The sequence below is a fragment of the Papio anubis genome, chromosome 2, assembly GCF_008728515.1.
Source record: "Papio anubis isolate 15944 chromosome 2, Panubis1.0, whole genome shotgun sequence".
NCBI classification, from domain to species: domain Eukaryota; kingdom Metazoa; phylum Chordata; class Mammalia; order Primates; family Cercopithecidae; genus Papio; species Papio anubis.
The window spans coordinates 192,170,941-192,190,440 of record NC_044977.1 but is presented as its reverse complement, the minus strand read 5'-3'; the positions used below and the strand labels follow the sequence as shown (position 1 = coordinate 192,190,440).

The window sequence follows — 19,500 nt, the reverse complement described above, 5'->3', positions numbered from 1 at the left end:
AAGTGCTGGGATTACAGGCATAAGCCACCATGCCTGGCTGATATTGGCAGTATACCATAGTAAGAGTTTATTTGAATTATGTTATTTCATATTAAGAAGTTTGTTTATATATAAGTGATTTTTTTTCCACTGACAAGGTAAAACAGTACTCTAGAGATTCCTAAATTTTCTCTGTTTACACCCTCCTTAATATGTTTTTTACATGTCCCTAAGCTTAATAGTTTAATTTATTAAGTAATTAGGTTCAAATAGCTTGAGAAGTATTTATGGGCCGGGTGCGCTGGCTCACGCCTGTAATTCCAGCAGGCAGATCATGAGGTCGGGAGATTGAGACCATCCTGGCTAACACAGTAAAACCCCGTTTCTACTAAAAATACAAAAAAATTAGCCGGATGTGGTGGCAGGTGCCTGTAGTCCAGCTACTTGGGAGGCTGAGGCAGGAGAATGGTGTGAACCCGGGAGGCGGAGCTTGCGGTGAGCCGAGATCGTGCCACTGCACTCCAGCCTGGGCAACAGAGCAAGACTCTGTCTCAAAAAATAAAAATGAAGTATTTATGTTCTCACAACCTAATCGACATCTAAGAAATCCACAAATTGAAAGACAAAGTCAGATAGATGTGGTGGCTCATGTCTATAATCTCAGCTGTTTTGGTGGGCGGATCACTTGAGTCCAGGAGCTTAAGACGAATCTGGGCAACACAGACCTTATTTCTACAATAAACAAACAAACAAACAAATAAATAAATCGCCAGGCTTGGTGGTGTGCGTCTGCTGTAGTCCCAGCTACTCAGGAGGCTGAGGGAGGATTGCTGGAGCCTGGAAAGTTGAGGTGAGCTCTGGTTGCACCACTGCAGTCCAGCCTGGGTGACAGAGTGAGACACTCAAACAGAAATAAGGAAGAGAAAGATAAAATGACATTTTAATTTCATTCTTAAATAACTGCAGTTATTTACTGCATATACTTGTTGGGCACTACAAAACACAAACCCTGGAATCGTACTGGACGTGGCCACCCACATTACCTTTTACCTTTTTAATTAAAACAAAAAAATTTTTTTTTTTTGGCTGGGCATGGAGGCTCATGCCTATAATCCCACCACTTTGGGAGGTTGAGGTGGGAAGATCATTTGAGACCAGGAGTTCAAGAGCAGTCTGGGCAACATAACAAGAACCCATCTCGCTACCTTATTTTATGTTTTTAATTTCTAATTTTAAATATTTATTTAGAAACGGAGTCTCACTGTGTCACCCAGGCTGGAGTCCAGTGGCATGATCTTGGCTCACTGCAACATCCACCTCCCTGGTTGAAGCGATTCTCCTGCTTCAGGCTCGCGAGAAGCTGGCCATTATTGATGCCCACCACCACACCTGGCTAACTTTTGTATTTTTAGTAAGAGGGTTTCACCATGTTGACCAGGCTGGTCTCGAACTCCTGACCTCAGGTGATCTGCCATGCTTGACCTTCAAAAGTGCTATGCTTACAAGTGTGTGCCACCATGCCCGGCCACCATCTCGCTATTTTAAAAAATAAGTAACATTTGTTTATATCTTTGTTTTCTCCACTCATTTTTTGCTCTGAATTGGTATTTGCACAATATTTTTTTAAAATCACAGCAACCAACAGATACTCAGCTTTGCAAAGATTATGATATCATCAAAAGGAATATAGTGTGATCTATTTTGAAACTGAACTGTCTTGAACTAGTAGTTTACAGGGTGTTTGACGAGTATAGAAGATCACTTTTTCCCTGTAATTTAGAATTTCCTGTGGTGCTCTTGTGAGTTCTCTGCAGAATCCCAGGTTACCTTGGGCACAGTTTAGGAACTGTAATCCTAAACTGTTGATAGTTTGGTGTGTATGCTTTTAGACATTTTTCTTCAAAGATTCAAGCATAGGCATATATTTTTCCTTTTAACAAAAGTGGGCTGGTACTTATTGGTCAGCAACTTGATTTTTTCCGTTCAACAGTGTATTATGGTAAAGGTGGTGGGTTGAACATATACATTTAATTTCATGCCAGCCTGAAAATTTCATTAAAACAATAGAGGACTTAAAAACTCTCTAGATAACAAAGAACAGGAACAATAAGAAGAACAACAATATTGTGAAAGCTGGAAAGCAGGCAAGACTAATGGCAACTAATTCGCCAACTTGAGAAAGCTGTATCCCAAACCAACAGTGGAGAGAGCCTTCAAATAGTCATGTTATGTTACCAAACCCTTTAAAAGTCTCAAGATTAGCTGTGTCATGTACTGTGGAGGTGAAGGTGGGACAGAAAATATGAGGAGTTGTTTGAAAGTCTGTTTCAGAAAAGTATTTCCACACCTGACCTCCCTTTCTTCTCCGCATAGACATAAACAGGGTAACCTGAGACTTACTATCTGGAGTAGAAAACGATTGTTATCTGGACTGAGGGATACCATGCATAGTTGAGGATAAGGTACTATGCCTTATAGTGGAAATCTGTGTACTGAAGGCAGAAACCGTTAGCCTTTTTTCCTGACTTAGTTCTCAGAATCTTGCCCCTTTCTGCTGTTTCCCATTCACCAAAAGCAGCCTCTTTCAAGTCTTTGAGGTATTGCTTTGGTATAAACAACATGTCTTTAAATTGCCTTTTACATTTTTTAAATTTATTTTTGAGATGGAGTCTTCCTGTCACCCAGGCCAGAGTACAGTGGCATGATCTCCAGTCACTGCAACCTCCGTCTCCCAGGTTCAAGTGATTCTCCTGCCTCAGCCTCCCAAGTAGCTGAGATTACAGGCACCTGCCACCATGTCTGGCTAATTTTTGTATTTGTAGTAGAGACAAGGTTTCACTGTGTTGGCCAGGCTGGTCTCGAACTCCTGACCTCAAATAATCTGCCCACCTCAGCCTCCCAAAATGCTGGGAGTACAGGCATGAGCCACTGTGCCCGGCCTAAATTACCTTTTTATAATGTAACTTTTGGTTACTTAGTTTATGCTTTATCTGTTGACTTGAAGATGAAGATTTTCTTTTTCACCTCTGTTCCCCACGTCTGTGTACCTGCATACTTCTTATCTTCCCTCCAAGATACCACTGTATCTTCCCACTGTAGGGATACCATAATTTTTTCTAGAACTAATTTTCTTGAATGGGGGCAGTGTTACCATTCCAGGTGAGATAATTCTTCATTGCTGTGTTTATTGCATATATTTAGCGTCCTTGGACCCCAGCAGTAAATGTCAATACCAACTTGGATGTATTACAGCAACCAAGAATTTCCTACACATTTCCAAATGTTGGGTTGGAGTGGTATGGAGTATCTGGTTGAGAAGCGTTGGGTTAGATCTGTGTTTAGCTTATTACTGTTAGGTAAATGGTAGTCATAGTTAAACCATGTAGTACACCAAGACTTACAACCACTGTTTTCCCTTTCTTGTACATATTTCTGTTGTCCCTGAAGTTAATTGTCTTTATCTTTTGTTTAGTGTTGTCTGTACCTACTGCTAACTGCAGACTCTCTTCTGGTTGTCTGTATCTCCTTTATTTGCACTCATACATTTTAGAAATTCTATCGATACCACATTCTTAGAGCCTTTTGACCGACTTTTGACTGCTCCCTTCTGGATTGGTGGCCCTCCAGACTTGAGGCACGTTGTCATTCTGCATCTATTTTTACTGTTATCTTTAGTATTCTCTTTGCCTGACCCTTGTTTTGGATCTCATTTCGTGCATCCTGTGTCTTCTTGACTTACTCTCTTATTTGCCAGAGTACCTCCTCCTGTGACTCTCTAAGAAGGATGCATGGGAGGTAAATATTTTGATAACTTACATCTCTGTAAACGTTTTTTGTTAGTAGTTATGTTAGTTTCAGTCTGTCATTTTGTGGTACTTTCTGGGAGATTGCTCAAAATTTTAAATGTTTCAGTGTTTCACTTTTAACTTCGAAATCACTTCAAATTTACCAAAAATAATTGCAAAATATTACAGCTTTTCTATATGTTTCACCTAGCTTTGTTCTGATGTTTTGTTTCAGTTTTTTGTTTGTTTGTTTGTTTATTTGAAGACATGGCCTTGCTCTGTTGCCCAGGCTGGAGTGCAGTGGCATGATCTCGGCTCACTGCAACTTTTGCCTCCTGGGTTCAAGTGATTCTCCTGCCTCAGCCTCCTGAGTAGCTGGGATTACAGGTTCATGTCACCACGCCCGGCTAATTTTTGTATTTTTGGTAGAGATGGGGTTTCTCTATGTTGGCCAGGCTGGTCTCGAACTCCTGACCTTAGTTGATCCACCCACCCCTGCTTCCTAAAGTGCTGGGATCACAGGCATGAGCCACTGCGCCCGACCTTGCTTCAGTTTTTAAGAAGACAGAGTCTTGCTATGTTGCCCAGGCTGATCTTGAACTCTTGGGTTCAAACAATCCTTCTGCCTCCACCTCCCAAGTAGGTGGGTCTATATGTGTTCACCACTGTACCTGGCCTCTCCAGTGTTACAGAATTACAGCACATTGTCAAGGCCAGGCAATTAACATTGAGAGAATACTGCTAACTGATCTACACACCTTATTCCAATTTTGTCAATTGTCACATTTCTTTTTCTGAACTGAGACTCAAGCCAGGATTACACCTTTCTTAATTGTCATCTCCTTAATCTCAGTGTTTCATTCTAGGACAGTTCAGTCTGTCCTTGTCTTTCAGGACTTTGATTGACGTGATTGAAGAGTATTAGCCAGTTATTTTATTTTATTTTTTTTGGAGGTGGAGTTTTGTCCCCCAGGCTGGAGTTCGCTGGTGCGATCTCCGCTCACTGCAACCTCCGCCTCCCAGGTTCAAGCAATTCTTCTGCCTCAGCCTCCCAAGTAGCTGGATTACAGGCACGTGCTACCATGCCTGGCTAATTTTTGTATTTTTAGTAGAGACAGGGTTTCACCATGTTGCCCAGAGTGGTCTCAAACTCCTGGGCTCAAGCAATCCACCCACCTCAGCCTCCCAAAGTGCAGGATTACAGGCTGAGCCACGATTCCCTGCCGGTTGTTTTTAATATTTTTTCTATTATAAACAGTGTTGCAATGAATAGCCTTGTACATGTGTATATTTGTATTATTGTAGGCATGTCTTCAGGGTAAATTCCTTAAAGTGGGGTTGCTGGATTAAAAGGTAAATGCTTTTGTAGTTATTAAATGTTACCAGATTACTCTCCAAAAAGATTGGAACAATTTGTAGTCCTCCTAACAAAGTGTGGAAAGGCCCCTGTTCCCCACCAAGAGAATGTGTTATAATTTTTGCCAATTGCCTTATAAATGAAGTTGGACATCTTTCTTAAGCTTAAGAAACATTTAAAAAGCTTTATTTGTAAATTGTCTCCTTATGTATTTTTCCTATTTTCCATTAGGCGCTTTTTCAGTTATCCCTTAATTTAAGAGTTCTATCTATGTTAGGAATATTAGGCCTTTATGATACATGTTGAAAATATTTTTTTCTAGTTTAACAGTTATCTTTTCATTTTGTTCATTTATTATTTTTTTTTAACTTCCAAGCTTTCTGTTGAGTTTTTAGTTTCTGCCCTTATTTTTAATTTTCAAGACCCCTTTCTTGTTTTTGACCATTCCTTTTGAAAAAGAATAATACCCTGTTCTTTTTTTTTGATGGATATAATATTTGCTTTTGCTTCTTTGAAGATAGTATTCGGTGCTTTTTTTTTTTTGAGACAGAGTCTTGCTCTGTCACCCAGGCTGGAGGCTGGAGTACAGTGGCTCAATCTCAGTTCACTGCAGCCTTCACCTCCCAGGTTCAAGCAATTCTCGTGTCTCAGCCTCCCGAGTTGCTGGGATTATAAGCACGTGCCACCACACCTGGCTAATTTTTTTGTATTTTTAGTAGGGTCGGGGTTTCACCCTGTTGGCCAGGTTGGTCTTGAACTCTGACCTCAAGCGATCCGCCTGTCTTGGCCTCCCAAAGTGCTGGGATTATAGGTGTGAGCCACCACACTCGGCTCCCTCTTTTTTTTTTAATTGTGGTAAAATATACGTAACATAAAATTTACTGTTTTAACCATTTTTAGGTGTACAGTTCATTGGCATTAAAGTACATTCGCATTGCTGTGCAACCATCACCACCATCCGTCTCCAGAACCTTTTTATCTTCCCAAACTGAGATTCTGTGCCCATTAAGCAATAGCTCCCTTTTCTCCCCTCCCTGTTAGTTTATAAAAGTTAACTAATCTATATATAGGTTTTACTTTTATCTGTTTCTTTTGGTCTGTTTTTGTCCCTAGAAGTCTGGTGATTCTTGGTCATCCTTTATTTTTTTATTTTTTTGAGATGGAGTCTCGCTGCGTCACCCAGGCTAGAGTGCAGTGGTGCAATCTCAGCTCACCACAACCTCTGCCTCCCAGGTTCAAGCAATTACTGTGCTTCAGCCTCCCAAGTAGCTGGGATTATAGGCATGTACCAGCATGCCCAGCTAATTTTTGTTTTTTTTTTTTTTTTTTTTTTTGAGACGGAGTCTCGCTCTGTTGCCCAGGCTGGAGTGCAGTGGCCGGATCTCGCTCACTGCAAGCCTGCCCTCCCGGGTTCACGCTTATATTCTCCTGCCTCAGCCTCCCGGAGAGTAGCTGGGGACTTGCATACTCGCCACTGCCTCGCTAGTTTTTGTATTTTGCAGAGACGGGTTTCACCGGTTAGCCAGGATGGTCTCCACCCCACCTCGCGGATCCTGCCTGTCTCCCCGGGCCTCCTCCCAAATTGCTGGGATTACAGGCTTGAGCCACCACCACCGGCCTCCACTTTTTGTATTTTACTAGAGATGGGGTTTTGCCATGTTGGCCAGGCTGGTCTCGAACTCCTGACCTCAAGTGATCTGCCTACCTTGGTCTCCCAAAGTGTTGGGATTACAGGCGTGAGCCACCTCGCCCAGCCCATCTAGTTGTTTTTAAGAATGACCACTAAGAAACTGCTTGGGAACTCTTAACACATGGTGAGACATGTCAACTTTGGGGTACACTGTGGGCTATGCTGAGCCATTTTGTGGGGGTAATGTCTTTATCTTTATGGATTTGTGTGTGTGTGTGTTTGTGGACTAGTTACAGTCTCCAGAAAAGAATCTTCAGTCTGCTTGTATGGGTAAGACAGACTGCTAGCATTCTGGGAGATGAGTGGCAAAGTGTGTTTGGAGTCTCATATGCAGTATATAATTCCATCTTCAAACTATGCCTGGAGTCCCTCTGTCTGCAGACTTTCCATTTTACTCTTTCTTTCTTTTTTTTTTCTTTTCTTTTGAGACAGAGCCTTGCTCTGTCGCCCAGGCTGGAGTGCAGTGGTGCAATCTCGGCTCACTGCAATCTGCCTCCCGGGTTCAGGGAGGCGTGGTGGCCCATGCCTGTAATCCCAGCACTTTGGGAGGCCGAGGCAGATGGATTACCTGAGGTCAGGAGTTCGAGACCAGCCTGGCCAACATGGTGAAACCCCGTCTCTACTAAAAATACAAAAATAATTAGCCAGGCACGATGATGGGTGCCTGTAATCTCAGCTACTTGGGAGGCTGAGGTAGGAGAATTGCTTGAACCTGGGAGGTGGAGGTTGCAGTAAGCCAAGATTGCGCCTGCCTCAGCCTCCCGAGCAGCTTGGACTACAGGCACCCGCCACCATGCCCGGCAAATTTTTTTTTTTTTTTGTATTTTTGGTAGAGACGGGGTTTCACTGTGTTAGGCAGGATGGTCTCAATCTCCTGACCTCATGATCCGCCCACCTCAGCCTCCCAAAGTGCTGGGATTACAGGCGTGAGCCACCGTGCCCGGCCTTCCATTTTACTCTTTCTAAAGGATAAACTTCCAGTCTCGGGTAGGGGAGGGTCACTTGATTGCCATGTGGAGTTAAGTGGGGATCTGAAGTCTAATTGCTTCTTAAACTTGAGGCCATCCTATAGAGTAATTGTTCAGACTTGTTTTGTTGAGACAGCCCCAGATATCACCATCTGTAGGTTTTTTCTCCCTGAATGATCTGTTTTCCCCCAGGGACTGGTCACCTTCCTGTGGGTATAGAGCTTCTTGCCAGTCTTATGGAAGCTGAGTAGGGAAGGGCCTGGAGGGGAATTCACGGTATAAACTCATTTATCCTCCTGGCTCTGTGCTCAGCTGTACATGACATACTGGACTATCCTGGGTCATCCGCCACAAAAAGTGAAACTTTCATTATCTGCCGGGGTAGGAGATGGTATCTAGGAGTTTCACTGCTTCTTATTCAGACTTTGAGCCAGCCCTGCCTTTTCAGCACCACCCATACTCCTGACTTTCATAGGTATATGTTGCCTCCACTTCTGAGCCTTTCTGCTTTGTGAGGTCCTGTAGCTTCTTTTTTTTTTGAAACAGAGTTTCACTCTTGTCTCCCAGGCTCGAGTGCAGTGGCGCAATCTTGGCTTACTGCAACCTCCACCTCCCAGGTTCAAGCAATTCTCCTACTTCAGCCTCCCAAGTAGCTGAGATTACAGGCACCCATCATCATGCCTGGCTAATTATTTTTGTATTTTTAGTAGAGATGGGGTTTCACCATGTTGGCCAGGCTGGTCTCGAACTCCTGACCTCAGGTAATCCATCTGCCTCGGCCTCCCAAAGTGCTGGGATTACAGGCATGGGCCACCACGCCTGGCCCTGTATTCTCATTTGTGAAATGAAGGACAGGGAAGGGAGAGGAGACCAAATACCACTTAAGACTGATTCTATATGACTTAATTATAATTTGCTCATAGCAAAATAATTTGTTTTGTACAGCAAATTTTTTTTTTTTTGAGACGGAGTCTCGCTCTGTTGCCCAGGCTGGAGTGCAGTGGCGCGATCTCAACTCACTGCAAGCTCCGCCTCTGGGGTTCACGCCATTCTCCTGCCTCAGCCTCCCGAGTAGCTGGGACTACAGGCTGTACAGCAAATTTTTAAAAGAAAGAGCAGGTACTTTTGCTCTGTATAGTCATGTGCCAGTAGATATTTAGTAAATACATATGATGTCAACGTCTCAAGAGGGAGGCCAGGCTCCTTTGTTACCAGTCAAAGACTCTCTGGGTAGCCATGCAAGGACAGCACTTTATCAAATGCTCTCACCCATTGATGGTTCTGGATCTCAAGTGAATATAAGAAAAAAGAACCAACACAAGCATACACACATATACTGCAGAAACACACTCTAGAGACAGTAGATGGAAATGAATGACAGTTAAAACCAAATGATAACTTCCCCTCAGGATTTAATAAGATCTAATATTAGTGAAGGCTCTTTAGTCTAGAAAGAAAGGCACCAGCCACTGCAGGTAGAGTGGAAGAAGCACTAGACCGAATCAGAAGCCAATATTCTAATTTCAACTTGCTAACAATTTACTCAGAAGTGCTGTATTATCTTTCTGTGTACACGTTTTCTCTGGGGAAAAAAAAATGGAGGACTGAACACATGTTTACCTCAGTTCCCTCTCCAAATCACACTGAGGTTACAGAAATCACATTTTTTTTTTTTTTTTTTTTTTTTTGAGACGGAGTTTCCCTTTTGTCGCCCAGGCTGGAGTGCTGTGGCACGATCTCACCTCAGTGCAACCTCTGCCTCCCGGGTTCAAGCAGTTCTCCTGCCTCAGCCTACCCAGTAGCTGGGATTATAGGAGTGAGGATTACAGGGCTCAAGCAATCCTCCCACCTTGGCTTCCCAGAGTGCTGGGATTGCAGGTGTGAGTCACTGTGCTTGGTCTAAAATGACTCTTAAGTTTATTTTTCTTAGAGGCAGGTGTACAGCAAGTGGCTTCTTGTTAGAGTCATGTCCTCCCTCCTCTCAGTTTTCATTGTGATGAAAACCTTGGTCAGGTAAGATTTCATTGTGTCTAATAGTCTAAATTGAAGTATATGTACTCTTTTTTTTTTTTTTTCAATTTTCTACCCTAATTACTGTGAATATGTCTTCATGACCTTATTTTTAGATAGAAATATAACTTCCTTCTCTTCTTTACAGCTGCATCCAGATCTCATTATGCATCAGGAAAATGAAAAAACAGAGGAAAATTCTATGGAGGAAAGGAATCCACTTAGCCTTTTCTGAGAAATGGAACACTGGGTTTGGAGGCTTTAAGAAGTTTTATTTTCACCAACACTTGTGCATTCTGAAAGCTAAGCTGGGAAGGCCAATTACTAGGAATAGACAGTTGAGACATTTCCAGGGTGGAAAGAAAGCCCTTCAGATCCAGAAAACATGGGTCAAGGATGAACCCCCTTGTGCTAAGACCAAGTTCAGTGTGGATACTCCACATGCTAGCACTCTGTCCTCTCCAGTGAAAAGAAAGGACACTAAACACTTCGTTTCCTCCTCAAGGACTCTCCTGAGACTCCAAGCAGAGAAGTTGTTGTCATCAGCAAAGAATTCTGACCATGAATACTGCAGAGAGAAAAATCTCTTGAAGACAGTTACTGACTTTCCATCCAATAGTGCTTTAGGTCAGGCCAATGGTCACAGACCTAGGACAGACCCACAGGCTTCTGACTTTCCCATGAAGTTCAATGGGGAGAGCCAAAGTCCAGGGGAGAGTGGCGCGATTGTGGTCACCTTGAGCAACCACAAGAGAAAGGGCTTTTGTTACGGCTGCTGCCAAGGGCCGGAGCACCACAGGAATGGGGGACCCTTGATTCCAAAGCAGTTCCAACTTAACCGACATAGAAGAATCAGATTATCTCCTCTTATGATGTATGAGAAATTATCCATGATTAGATTTCGGTACAGGATTCTCAGATCCCAGCACTTCAGAACCAAAAGCAAAGTTTGCAAGCTAAGAAAAGCCCAGCGAAGCTGGGTACAGAAGGTCACTGGGGACCATCAAGAGACCCTTAGGGAGAACGGTGAGGGTGGCAGTGGCAGCGCATTTCCTTCCCCAGAACCTAAAGACCCTTCTTGTCGGCATCAGCCGTACTTTCCAGATATGGACAGCAATGCTGTGGTGAAGGGGACGAACTCTCATGTGCCTGATGGCCACACTAAAGGAAGCCCTTTCTTGGGCAAAGAGCTTAGTTTAGACGAAGCATTCCCTGACCAACAGAATGGCAGTGCCACACACGCCTGGGACCAGTCATCTTGTGCTTCTCCTAAGTGGGAGTGTACAGAGCTGATTCATGACATCCCCTTACCAGAACATCATTCTAATACCATGTTCGTTTCAGAAACTGAAAAAGAAATTATGACTCTGGGTCAGGAAAATCGGACAAGTTCTCTTAGTGATGACGGAGTAAAACTGTCAGTGTCTGGAGCAGATACATCTGTGAGTAGTGTAGATGGGCCTGTGTCCCAAAAGGCTGTTCACAGTGAGAACTCATACCAGATGGAGGAGGATGGATCTCTCAAGCAGAACATTCTTAGTTCTGAGTTGCTGGACCACCCTTACTGTAAAAGTCCACTGGAGGCTCCCCTGGTGTGCAGTGGACTCAAACTAGAAAATCAAGTAGGAGGTGGAAAGGACAGTCAGAAAGCCTCTCCAGTGGATGATGAACAGCTGTCAGTCTGTCTGTCTGGTATGCACTTTTCCCTTATTCTTCCCCAGACTCCAAGCTCACACTTGCTGTCCATTATCCTTGCTAATAAGAGTCCTACTTTTTTCTCCCACACATGGATTTTTCTTTAAACCAGTTAGTCTTCTTGAAGCCTTTTATATTACTGCGTTGTGTAGATGTTCCATAATTTAATCCTCGTGGACAGTTGCATTGATTCCATGTTTTTCATAATCTTAGAGTGCGATGAAATTATTTCTTTACATTTATACATTTGTTTCTGTAAGCTAAATTCTCATTATTAGAATTGATGGTGAAGTAATATTCACACTTAAAATTTTAAGAGAATTGAGTTAACCTCCAAAAAGTTGAACGGGTTTACACTTGTTAAGCTTTGCCAGTCTTATAGATCACAGAGTTTTGTTTTGATTTGCATTTTTGAGTTTTAAGTTTGAACATCTTTTTCTGTGTTTATTGGCCACTTTTTTTGTGTGTCCATGGTTTTCCTTTGCCTATTTTCCTTTTTTTGAGATGGACTCTTACTCTGTCGCCCAGGCTGGAGTGCAGTGGTGCGATCTTGGCTCACCACAACCTCTGCCTCCCAGGTTCAAGTGATTCTCCTGTCTCAGCCCCCCGAGTAGTTGGGATTACAGGTGCCAACCACCACGCCCAGCTAATTTTTGTATTTTTAGTAGAGATGGGGTTTCACCATGTTGGCCAGGCTGGTCTCGAACTCCTGACCTCAGGTCATCCACCCACCCTGGCCTCCCAAAGTGCTGAGATTACCAGCGTGAGAAACTGTGCCCAGCCCCTTTGCCTATTTTTCAATTGGATTGTTTCTGTTTTATTTTCTTTTTAGTATAGGAGACGCTCTATGTACCAGGCACTGTACACCCTAAGAAGGGTGCAGCAATGAACAGAATATATGACCTTCAGGGACCTTGGTATCATTCTAGTCATAAAAATGTTAAATTAATTGCTGATTATAAATGTCGTAAGAATGGTCCCTCATGAAAGTACCCCAAAATTGTTTGATATTTTTGCTTAATAGAAGTTTTCAGTTCTTACATAGTAAAACTTATCTCTCTTTTTTTATATTTTATTTTTTGGAGATGGAGTCTTGCTCTGTCACCCAGGCTGGAGTGCAGTGATGTGATCTCGGCTCACTGCAACCTCTGCCTCCTGGTTCAAGCAATTCTCCTGCCTCAGCCTCCCAAGTAGCTGGGACTACAGGCACACGCTGCCATACTGGGCTAATTTTTTGTATTTTAGTAGAGACGGAGTTTCACCATGTTGCCCAGGCTGGTCTCGAACTCCTGAGCTCAGCAATCTGCCTGCCTCATCCAGTCTGCCCAAAGTGCTAGGATTACAGGTGTGAGCCACTGCGCCCAGTCAAAAACTTACCTGTTTTGGACTTTGAGCCTTCCAGTTTTTTTTTTTTTTTTTTTTTTTTTTTTTTTGAGACAGAGTCTCGCTCTGTCGCCCAGGCTGGAGTACAGTGGCCGGATCTCAGCTCACTGCAAGCTCTGCCTCCCAGGTTCATGCCATTCTCCTGCCTCAGCCTCCCGAGTAGCTGGGACTACAGGCGCCCGCCACCTCGCCCGGCTAGTTTTTTGTATTTTTTAGTAGAGACGGGGTTTCACCGTGTTAGCCAGGATGGTCTCGATCTCCTGACCTTGTGATCCGCCCGTCTCGGCCTCCCAAAGTGCTGGGATTACAGGCTTGAGCCACTGCACCCGGCCAAGCCTTCCAGTTTTTATGTCATGCTTTAAGAAGCCTTCTCTTGTCAAAAATCTATCCCATAAGGTAAATTGTTATAAACATTGTTTTGGAAGACAATGTAATAGTATAAATTGTGGCCTATTCAGGCAGTATTTTGCTATGCAGCTGTTTAAGAATATAGATCTGTATTTTAATACTGAAAGATTTCTATATAAAGTGAAAACAGGCCAGGCACAGTGGCTCATGCCTGTAATCCCAGCACTTTGGGAGGCTGAGGCAGGCAGATCACCTGAGGTCTGGAGTTCAAGACCAGGCTGGTCAACATGGTGAAACCCTGTCTCTACTAAAAACACAAAAATTTGCCGGGTGTGGCGGTGCGTGTCTGTGAACCCAGCTACTTGGGAGGCTGAGGCAGGAGAACCACTTGAACCCGGGAGGCGGAGCTTACAGTGAGCTGAGGGCATACCACTACGCTCCAGCCTGGGCGACAGAGCGAGACTCCGTCTCAAAAAAAAAAAAAAGTGCAAACAGTAAGTTGCAAAATGGTATGAAACTATTTTGTTAAAAGATATATGTGACATATGTAGGATGAGTATGTGTATATATGTGTGCATATGCATTTGTATAGGACACCTGGACATTATTACAGTTGGCTTTGGGGAGCTAGTTAGGAGGTTTATTTCTTGGTGGTTTAAACAGTTCTGAGCACTTTCTCTTTCCAACCATTAAATATAATAAATTCTTCCGGCTGGGCGCAGTAGCTCACGCCTGTAATCCCGACACTTTGGGAGGCCGAGGCGGGCGAATCACAAGGTCAGGAGATCAAGACCATCCTGGCTAACACAGTGAAACCCTGTCTCTACTAAAAATGCAAAAAGTTAGCTGGGGTTGGTGGTGGGCACCTGTAGTCCCAGCTACTGAGGAGGCTGAGGCAGGAGAATGGTGTGAACCCGGGAGGCGGAGCTCACATTGAGCCATGATTGCACCACTGCACTCCAGCCCCCCGAGTAGCTGGCATTACAAGCGCCCACCACCACACCCGGCTAATTTTGTATTTTTAGTAGAGATGGGCGACAGAGCGAGACTCCGTCTCAAATAAATAATAAATTAATTATTCTTCCTCACAAAAAGACACAAAGTACAGAGTCCTAGCCAACTAAAAAACAAACAAACAAACAAAAAAAACTCTTGTCTATACTTTCCTAAAATAAAGTCAGATTTCCCTACTGAGGTTAGCTGACCCATGATACTTAAACGTGAAAAAAATTAGCATTTACCCACAAATGCCAATTAACCTTTATAGATGTAACACTTTCAAGTACAATTGATAAATTGGATATGCACATAGTAAAACCTGTAGCACGATCTGAGGAAGTAGGAATTCTTACAGAATTCACATTTAGTGACAATGTAGTTCACTATTTTAATAGGCTAAAGGAAAAAAAAAATGGTATCTCAGCAAGTGCTGAAAAGCCTGTTAGTAAAATTATTTCCCTTTGTGTTTAATCTCTTAGAAAACTAGTAATAAAGGAAGCTTCCTTCAGTTACTAAAGAATATCAATCAGAAGCCAATAGCAGTTCCAGGTTTAAGAGAATGAAGTAAGCTCATGGAATCTCTTCTTCCTCCTACCAAATCCATAGAAATTATGAAAAATATATTAAAAACACGTGTCTTCCTACTAACAAACAAGGAGGAGAGAGTTCTGGTGGATCAGAAACTGAGAATCAGCTTCCACTGGGCAAATAGTAGAGGGAAGGTCCAGGTGGGCAGGAGGAAGAGTAGTACAGGGAAGTGGTGTGATACTGAGTGCTCATATTTCTGGAGATGGTGGAAATGGAGAGGAAAGGGGACACCCATGGTAAAGACTGAGTAGTTGGGGAATCTCTCCCTGCCTGTGCCATATATCAGCAAAGAATAAACTTGTTATCAAGCCACAATTCTAAGAACAAGAGACCGGATACTCACCCACACATGTACACCTTGTAACACTTGGCAAGAGTGAGGAACATCCATTTTCAGAACAGCTGCTGGGGTTCTTAGTGTCCTTATTCCCACTGAAAATAGTTCAAGGCAGAGCAGCAGCTACTGCCCATGATAGCCCTTTGCCCTCAATACTCAGCAAGTTACCTAAGTAGAGATGAACTCACAGTCTATCACCATCATCTGAGAAAAGCCAACACAGTGAAATAAACAAATTCAACAAATAACAGAACCAAACCTCAGTAGTGATTAATGGGGCAGTGATACTCCTTGAACTGACTTCTACAACATTAGCCACTATTGAGTTCTATGGTGTGCTGAATGCTGGCTTGTCTCTAATATGACTGCACACTACGCTCCTTTCAGTTGATCTACATGTTTAAGAGTCAATTATACTTCGGGTAAATTTACTTGTTGCAGTTTCATAATTTTATTCAGTGTTACATAAACTGATGAAATAGGAGTGTAAGAAGAAAGCTCCCTTGAAAACCAAGTTGAATGCTTTGTAATCACAGTAGCGGGTTGCTGCAAAAAAAATACTGAGTTATGCTTATGCAAGACAACTGTAAAAGATTTGAGGGAGTGTATGAAAGTCTAGAACTCTGTACTGAGATTACTTTGCAAGTTCTTCAAGTTCTTGCTTCACTTTAAAGTTCTAACCTCTATGTCATGAGTATGCCAGAAGGTAATGGAAGGGAAACTGAAGAACTTAGGGATGTTTTCTAGAACTGAAAAGAAAGGTCTGAGTCTAAAGTTGAAAGGCTTTCTAGGCCGGGCGCGGTGGCTCAAGCCTGTAATCCCAGCACTTTGGGAGGCCGAGACGGGCGGATCACGAGGTCAGGAGATCGAGACCATCCTGGCTAACACGGTGAAACCCCGTCTCTACTAAAAAATACAAAAAAAAACTAGCCAGGCGCGGTGGCGGGCGCCTGTAGTCCCAGCTACTCGGGAGGCTGAGGCAGGAGAATGGCGTGAACCCGGGAGGCGGAGCTTGCAGTGAGCTGAGATCCGGCCACTGCACTCCAGCCTGGGCGACAGAGCCAGACTCCGTCTCAAACAAAAAAAAAAAAAAAAAAAAGGCTTTCTAAATGCCAATCAGGATTAAAACACAAATACATACACAAACTCACACTAAATTTTGTGTAGTAAAATTATAGCATATCCAAGAGAAATAACTTGGATGGTTACTTCTGGAGGGAAAAGAGATAGATTTCTGTGCCACAAAACATTCCAGATGGATTAAGAGTTTGGCTGATTAAAACCAAATACAGAGAAATGTGTACACAAATACGTATAACAGCATTATTCATAATAGCCAAAAAGTGAAAACAACCTAAATGTTCAACAGCTGGCGAATGGACAAATAAAATTTGGTATATCTATACAATGGAATATTATTCTATAAAAGGAATAAGTACCAATATATCCTTAAATGTGGATGCACCTTGGAAACATGCTAAGTGAAAAGCCAGACACAAAAGGCCTTATAACATATGATTTCATTCATTTGAAATGTCCAGAATAGGCAAAGACGTAGAGATGTAAAGTAGATTACTGGTTGCCGGGAGCTGGGAAGAAGGGGAATGCGAGGTGATGGGTATAGAGTTTCTTTGTGGGGTAATGGAGGTGTTCTGGAATTAGGTAGTAGTGATAGTTACAATCTGAATGTATTAAAAACCAGTGAATTGTATTCCGTAATGGGGCAAATTTGTGGTATGTGAATCACATCTCAATAAAGCTGTTAAGAAGAAACAAACATAGGCCGGCCGTGGTGACTCACATCTGTAATCCCAGCACTAAACATAGGCCAGCCACGGTGACTCACATCTGTAATCCCAGCACTTTGGGGGGCTGAGGCAGAAGGATCGCTTGAGGGCAGGAGTTTGAGACCAGCCTGGGCAATGTAGCAATATAAATACGTAGAGGGATATATATAGACTTAGCGAGACTCTATTGCTACAAAAAATAAAATTATCTGCGTGTGGTGGTGCACATCTGTAGTCCCAGCTACTCAGAAGGATGAGGTGGGAGGACTGCTGGAAGCCAGGAGTTTGAGGTTGAAGTGAGCTGTGGTAGCTCGACTGCACTCCAGCCTGGGTGACAGCAAGACCTTATCTCTCTCTTTTTTTTTTTGAGACGGAGTCTCGCTGTCTCTCCCAGGCCTGAGTGCAGTGGTGCGATCTTGGCTCACTGCAACCTCTGCCTCCTGGATTCAAGTGATTCTCCTGCCTCAGCCTCCCAAGTAGCTGGGACTACAGGCGTGTGCCACTACGCCTGGGTAATTTTTTGTATTTTTAGTAGAGACGGGGTTTCACTGTGTTAGCCAGGATGGTCTCGATCTCTTGACCTCGTGATCCACCTGCCTTGGCCTCCCAAAGTGCTGGGATTACAGGTGTGAGCCACTGCTCCTGGCAGACCTTGTCTCTTAAAAAAGAAAAAAAAAATACAGGAAATCATTCTTTTTAAGTTTTTGGTTTCTTTGTTTGTGACAGTGTCTCACTCTGTCTCCCAGGCTAGAGTGCAGGGGTGTGATCTCAGCTTACTGCAAACTCCACCTCCCAGGTTCAAGCGATTCTCATGCCTCAGCCTCCGGGAGTAGCCGGGACCACAGAGGTGCGCCACCACGCCCAGCTAATTTTTTGTATTTTTAGTAGAGATGGGGTTTCACCATATTGGCCAGGCTGGTCTTGAACTCCTAACCTCAAGGGATCCACCCGGCTTAGCCTCCCAAAGTGCTGGGATTACAGGCATGAGCCACTGTGCCTGACCTAAAGATTATTTTTAATTGAAAACATATCTATTTAAGGGGTGCAATGTGATGTTTTGATGTATGTTTACTTTGTGAAATAAATCAAGATAATCAACATATCCATCACTCACGCACTTTGTTGTAAGAACATTTAAAATCTATTCTCATCTATTTTTAAGACACAGTACATTATTATTAACTATAGTCACCAGACTGTATAATAGATCTCTAGGAGTGCTTCCTCTTGTCTCACTGAAGCTTTATAACCCTTGACCAACATCTTCCAATTCTCTGCCCCATGTCCTGGTAACCACTGTTTATTCTCTACATCTATGAGTTTGACTTTAGATTCCACATGTAAGTGAGATCACGCAGTATATTTGTGTCTGGCATATTTCACATATTGTGCTCCAGATTCATCCATGTTGCAAATGACAGGATTTTTTAAGGCTGAATTGTATTCCATTGTGTATATATACTACATTTTCTTTCTCCATTCATCCACTTATGGGCATTGAGGTTGATGCCATGTCTTGGCTATTGTGGATAGTGCTGCAGTGAGTATGGGGTGCAAGTACCTCTTCAACACATTGCTTTCATTGTCTTTGAAATATACTCAGAAGTGGAATCGCTGGATCATATGGTAGTTCTATTTTTAATTTTTTGAGGAACCTGTATACTGTTTTCCTTCATGGCTGTGCAAATTCACATTCCCACCAGTAGTGTACAGGCTTCCCTTTTCTCCACATTCAGGTCCTTTGCCTGCTTTTAAAATTGGGTTATGTTCTTGCTATTCAGTTGTTTGAGCAGGAGACCATTTTTATAATCTTATATTGATAAGACATTTTTTGTGCATGATAGGAAGCTCAGAAGCAATGAAAATATACCAAATTGACTCTACAAACATTTAAATCTTGTGTGCATGTGTGTGTCTAGAGCAAAAATCAGATGACAATTTAAAAATTTAGATATGCACATGCCCTTTTACTCAGAAATTTGACTTGTAGCAGGTGTGTCCAAGGGAAACAGTAGAACTAGGATAGATCAAGAGTTTTAATTGTTACATTATTTAGAGGTAAAAATAAATGGCCATCAGTAGGGAATTGGTTAAAATACAGTGTGCATTTTTTCAGGGAAAAGAGAACTGTCCATGATATAGTGGATGGAAAAAAGTAGTTTCAAGAAGAGTAAGTTTAGGCTGGGCGTGGTGGCTCATGCCTGTAATCCCAGCACTTTGGGAGGCTGAGGCGCATGGATCACCTGAGGTCAGGTGTTCGAGACTAATCTGACCAATATGGTGAAACCCTGTCTCTACTAAAAATACAAAAATTAGCCAGGTGTGGTGGCATGCGCCTGTAGTCCCAGCTACTCGGGAGGCTGAGACAGGAGAATTGCTTGTTCTTGTGAGGCGGAGGTTGCAGTGAGTTGAGATCGCACCACTGCACTCCAGCCTGCGTGACAAAGCTCCGTCTCAAAAACAAACAAACAAACAAAAAAAAGTTTAGTGTGTTTAAGAAATGCATGTTCAAAGGCTTGAAAGTCCAGAAGCAATTATGAGCTCACTGCCATTTATTTAAAAATAATTATGGTC

At 42.9% G+C, this 19,500-nt stretch overlaps 1 protein-coding gene across 5 annotated transcripts in view; it reads left to right on the top strand.

The window, feature by feature from the left end:
- The window catches only part of SENP5 (SUMO specific peptidase 5), a 70,112-nt gene that overhangs the window by 8,972 nt on the left and 41,640 nt on the right, over positions 1 to 19,500 (top strand). For all 5 annotated transcript variants that reach the window (XM_009202023.4, XM_021935063.2, XM_009202022.4 and 2 more), the window contains exon 2: positions 9,938 to 11,481. In XM_009202023.4, the coding sequence (XP_009200287.2) occupies positions 9,969 to 11,481 (1,513 nt within the window). In that variant the 5' untranslated portion in view covers positions 9,938 to 9,968. The remainder of the gene's footprint in view (positions 1 to 9,937; positions 11,482 to 19,500) is intronic.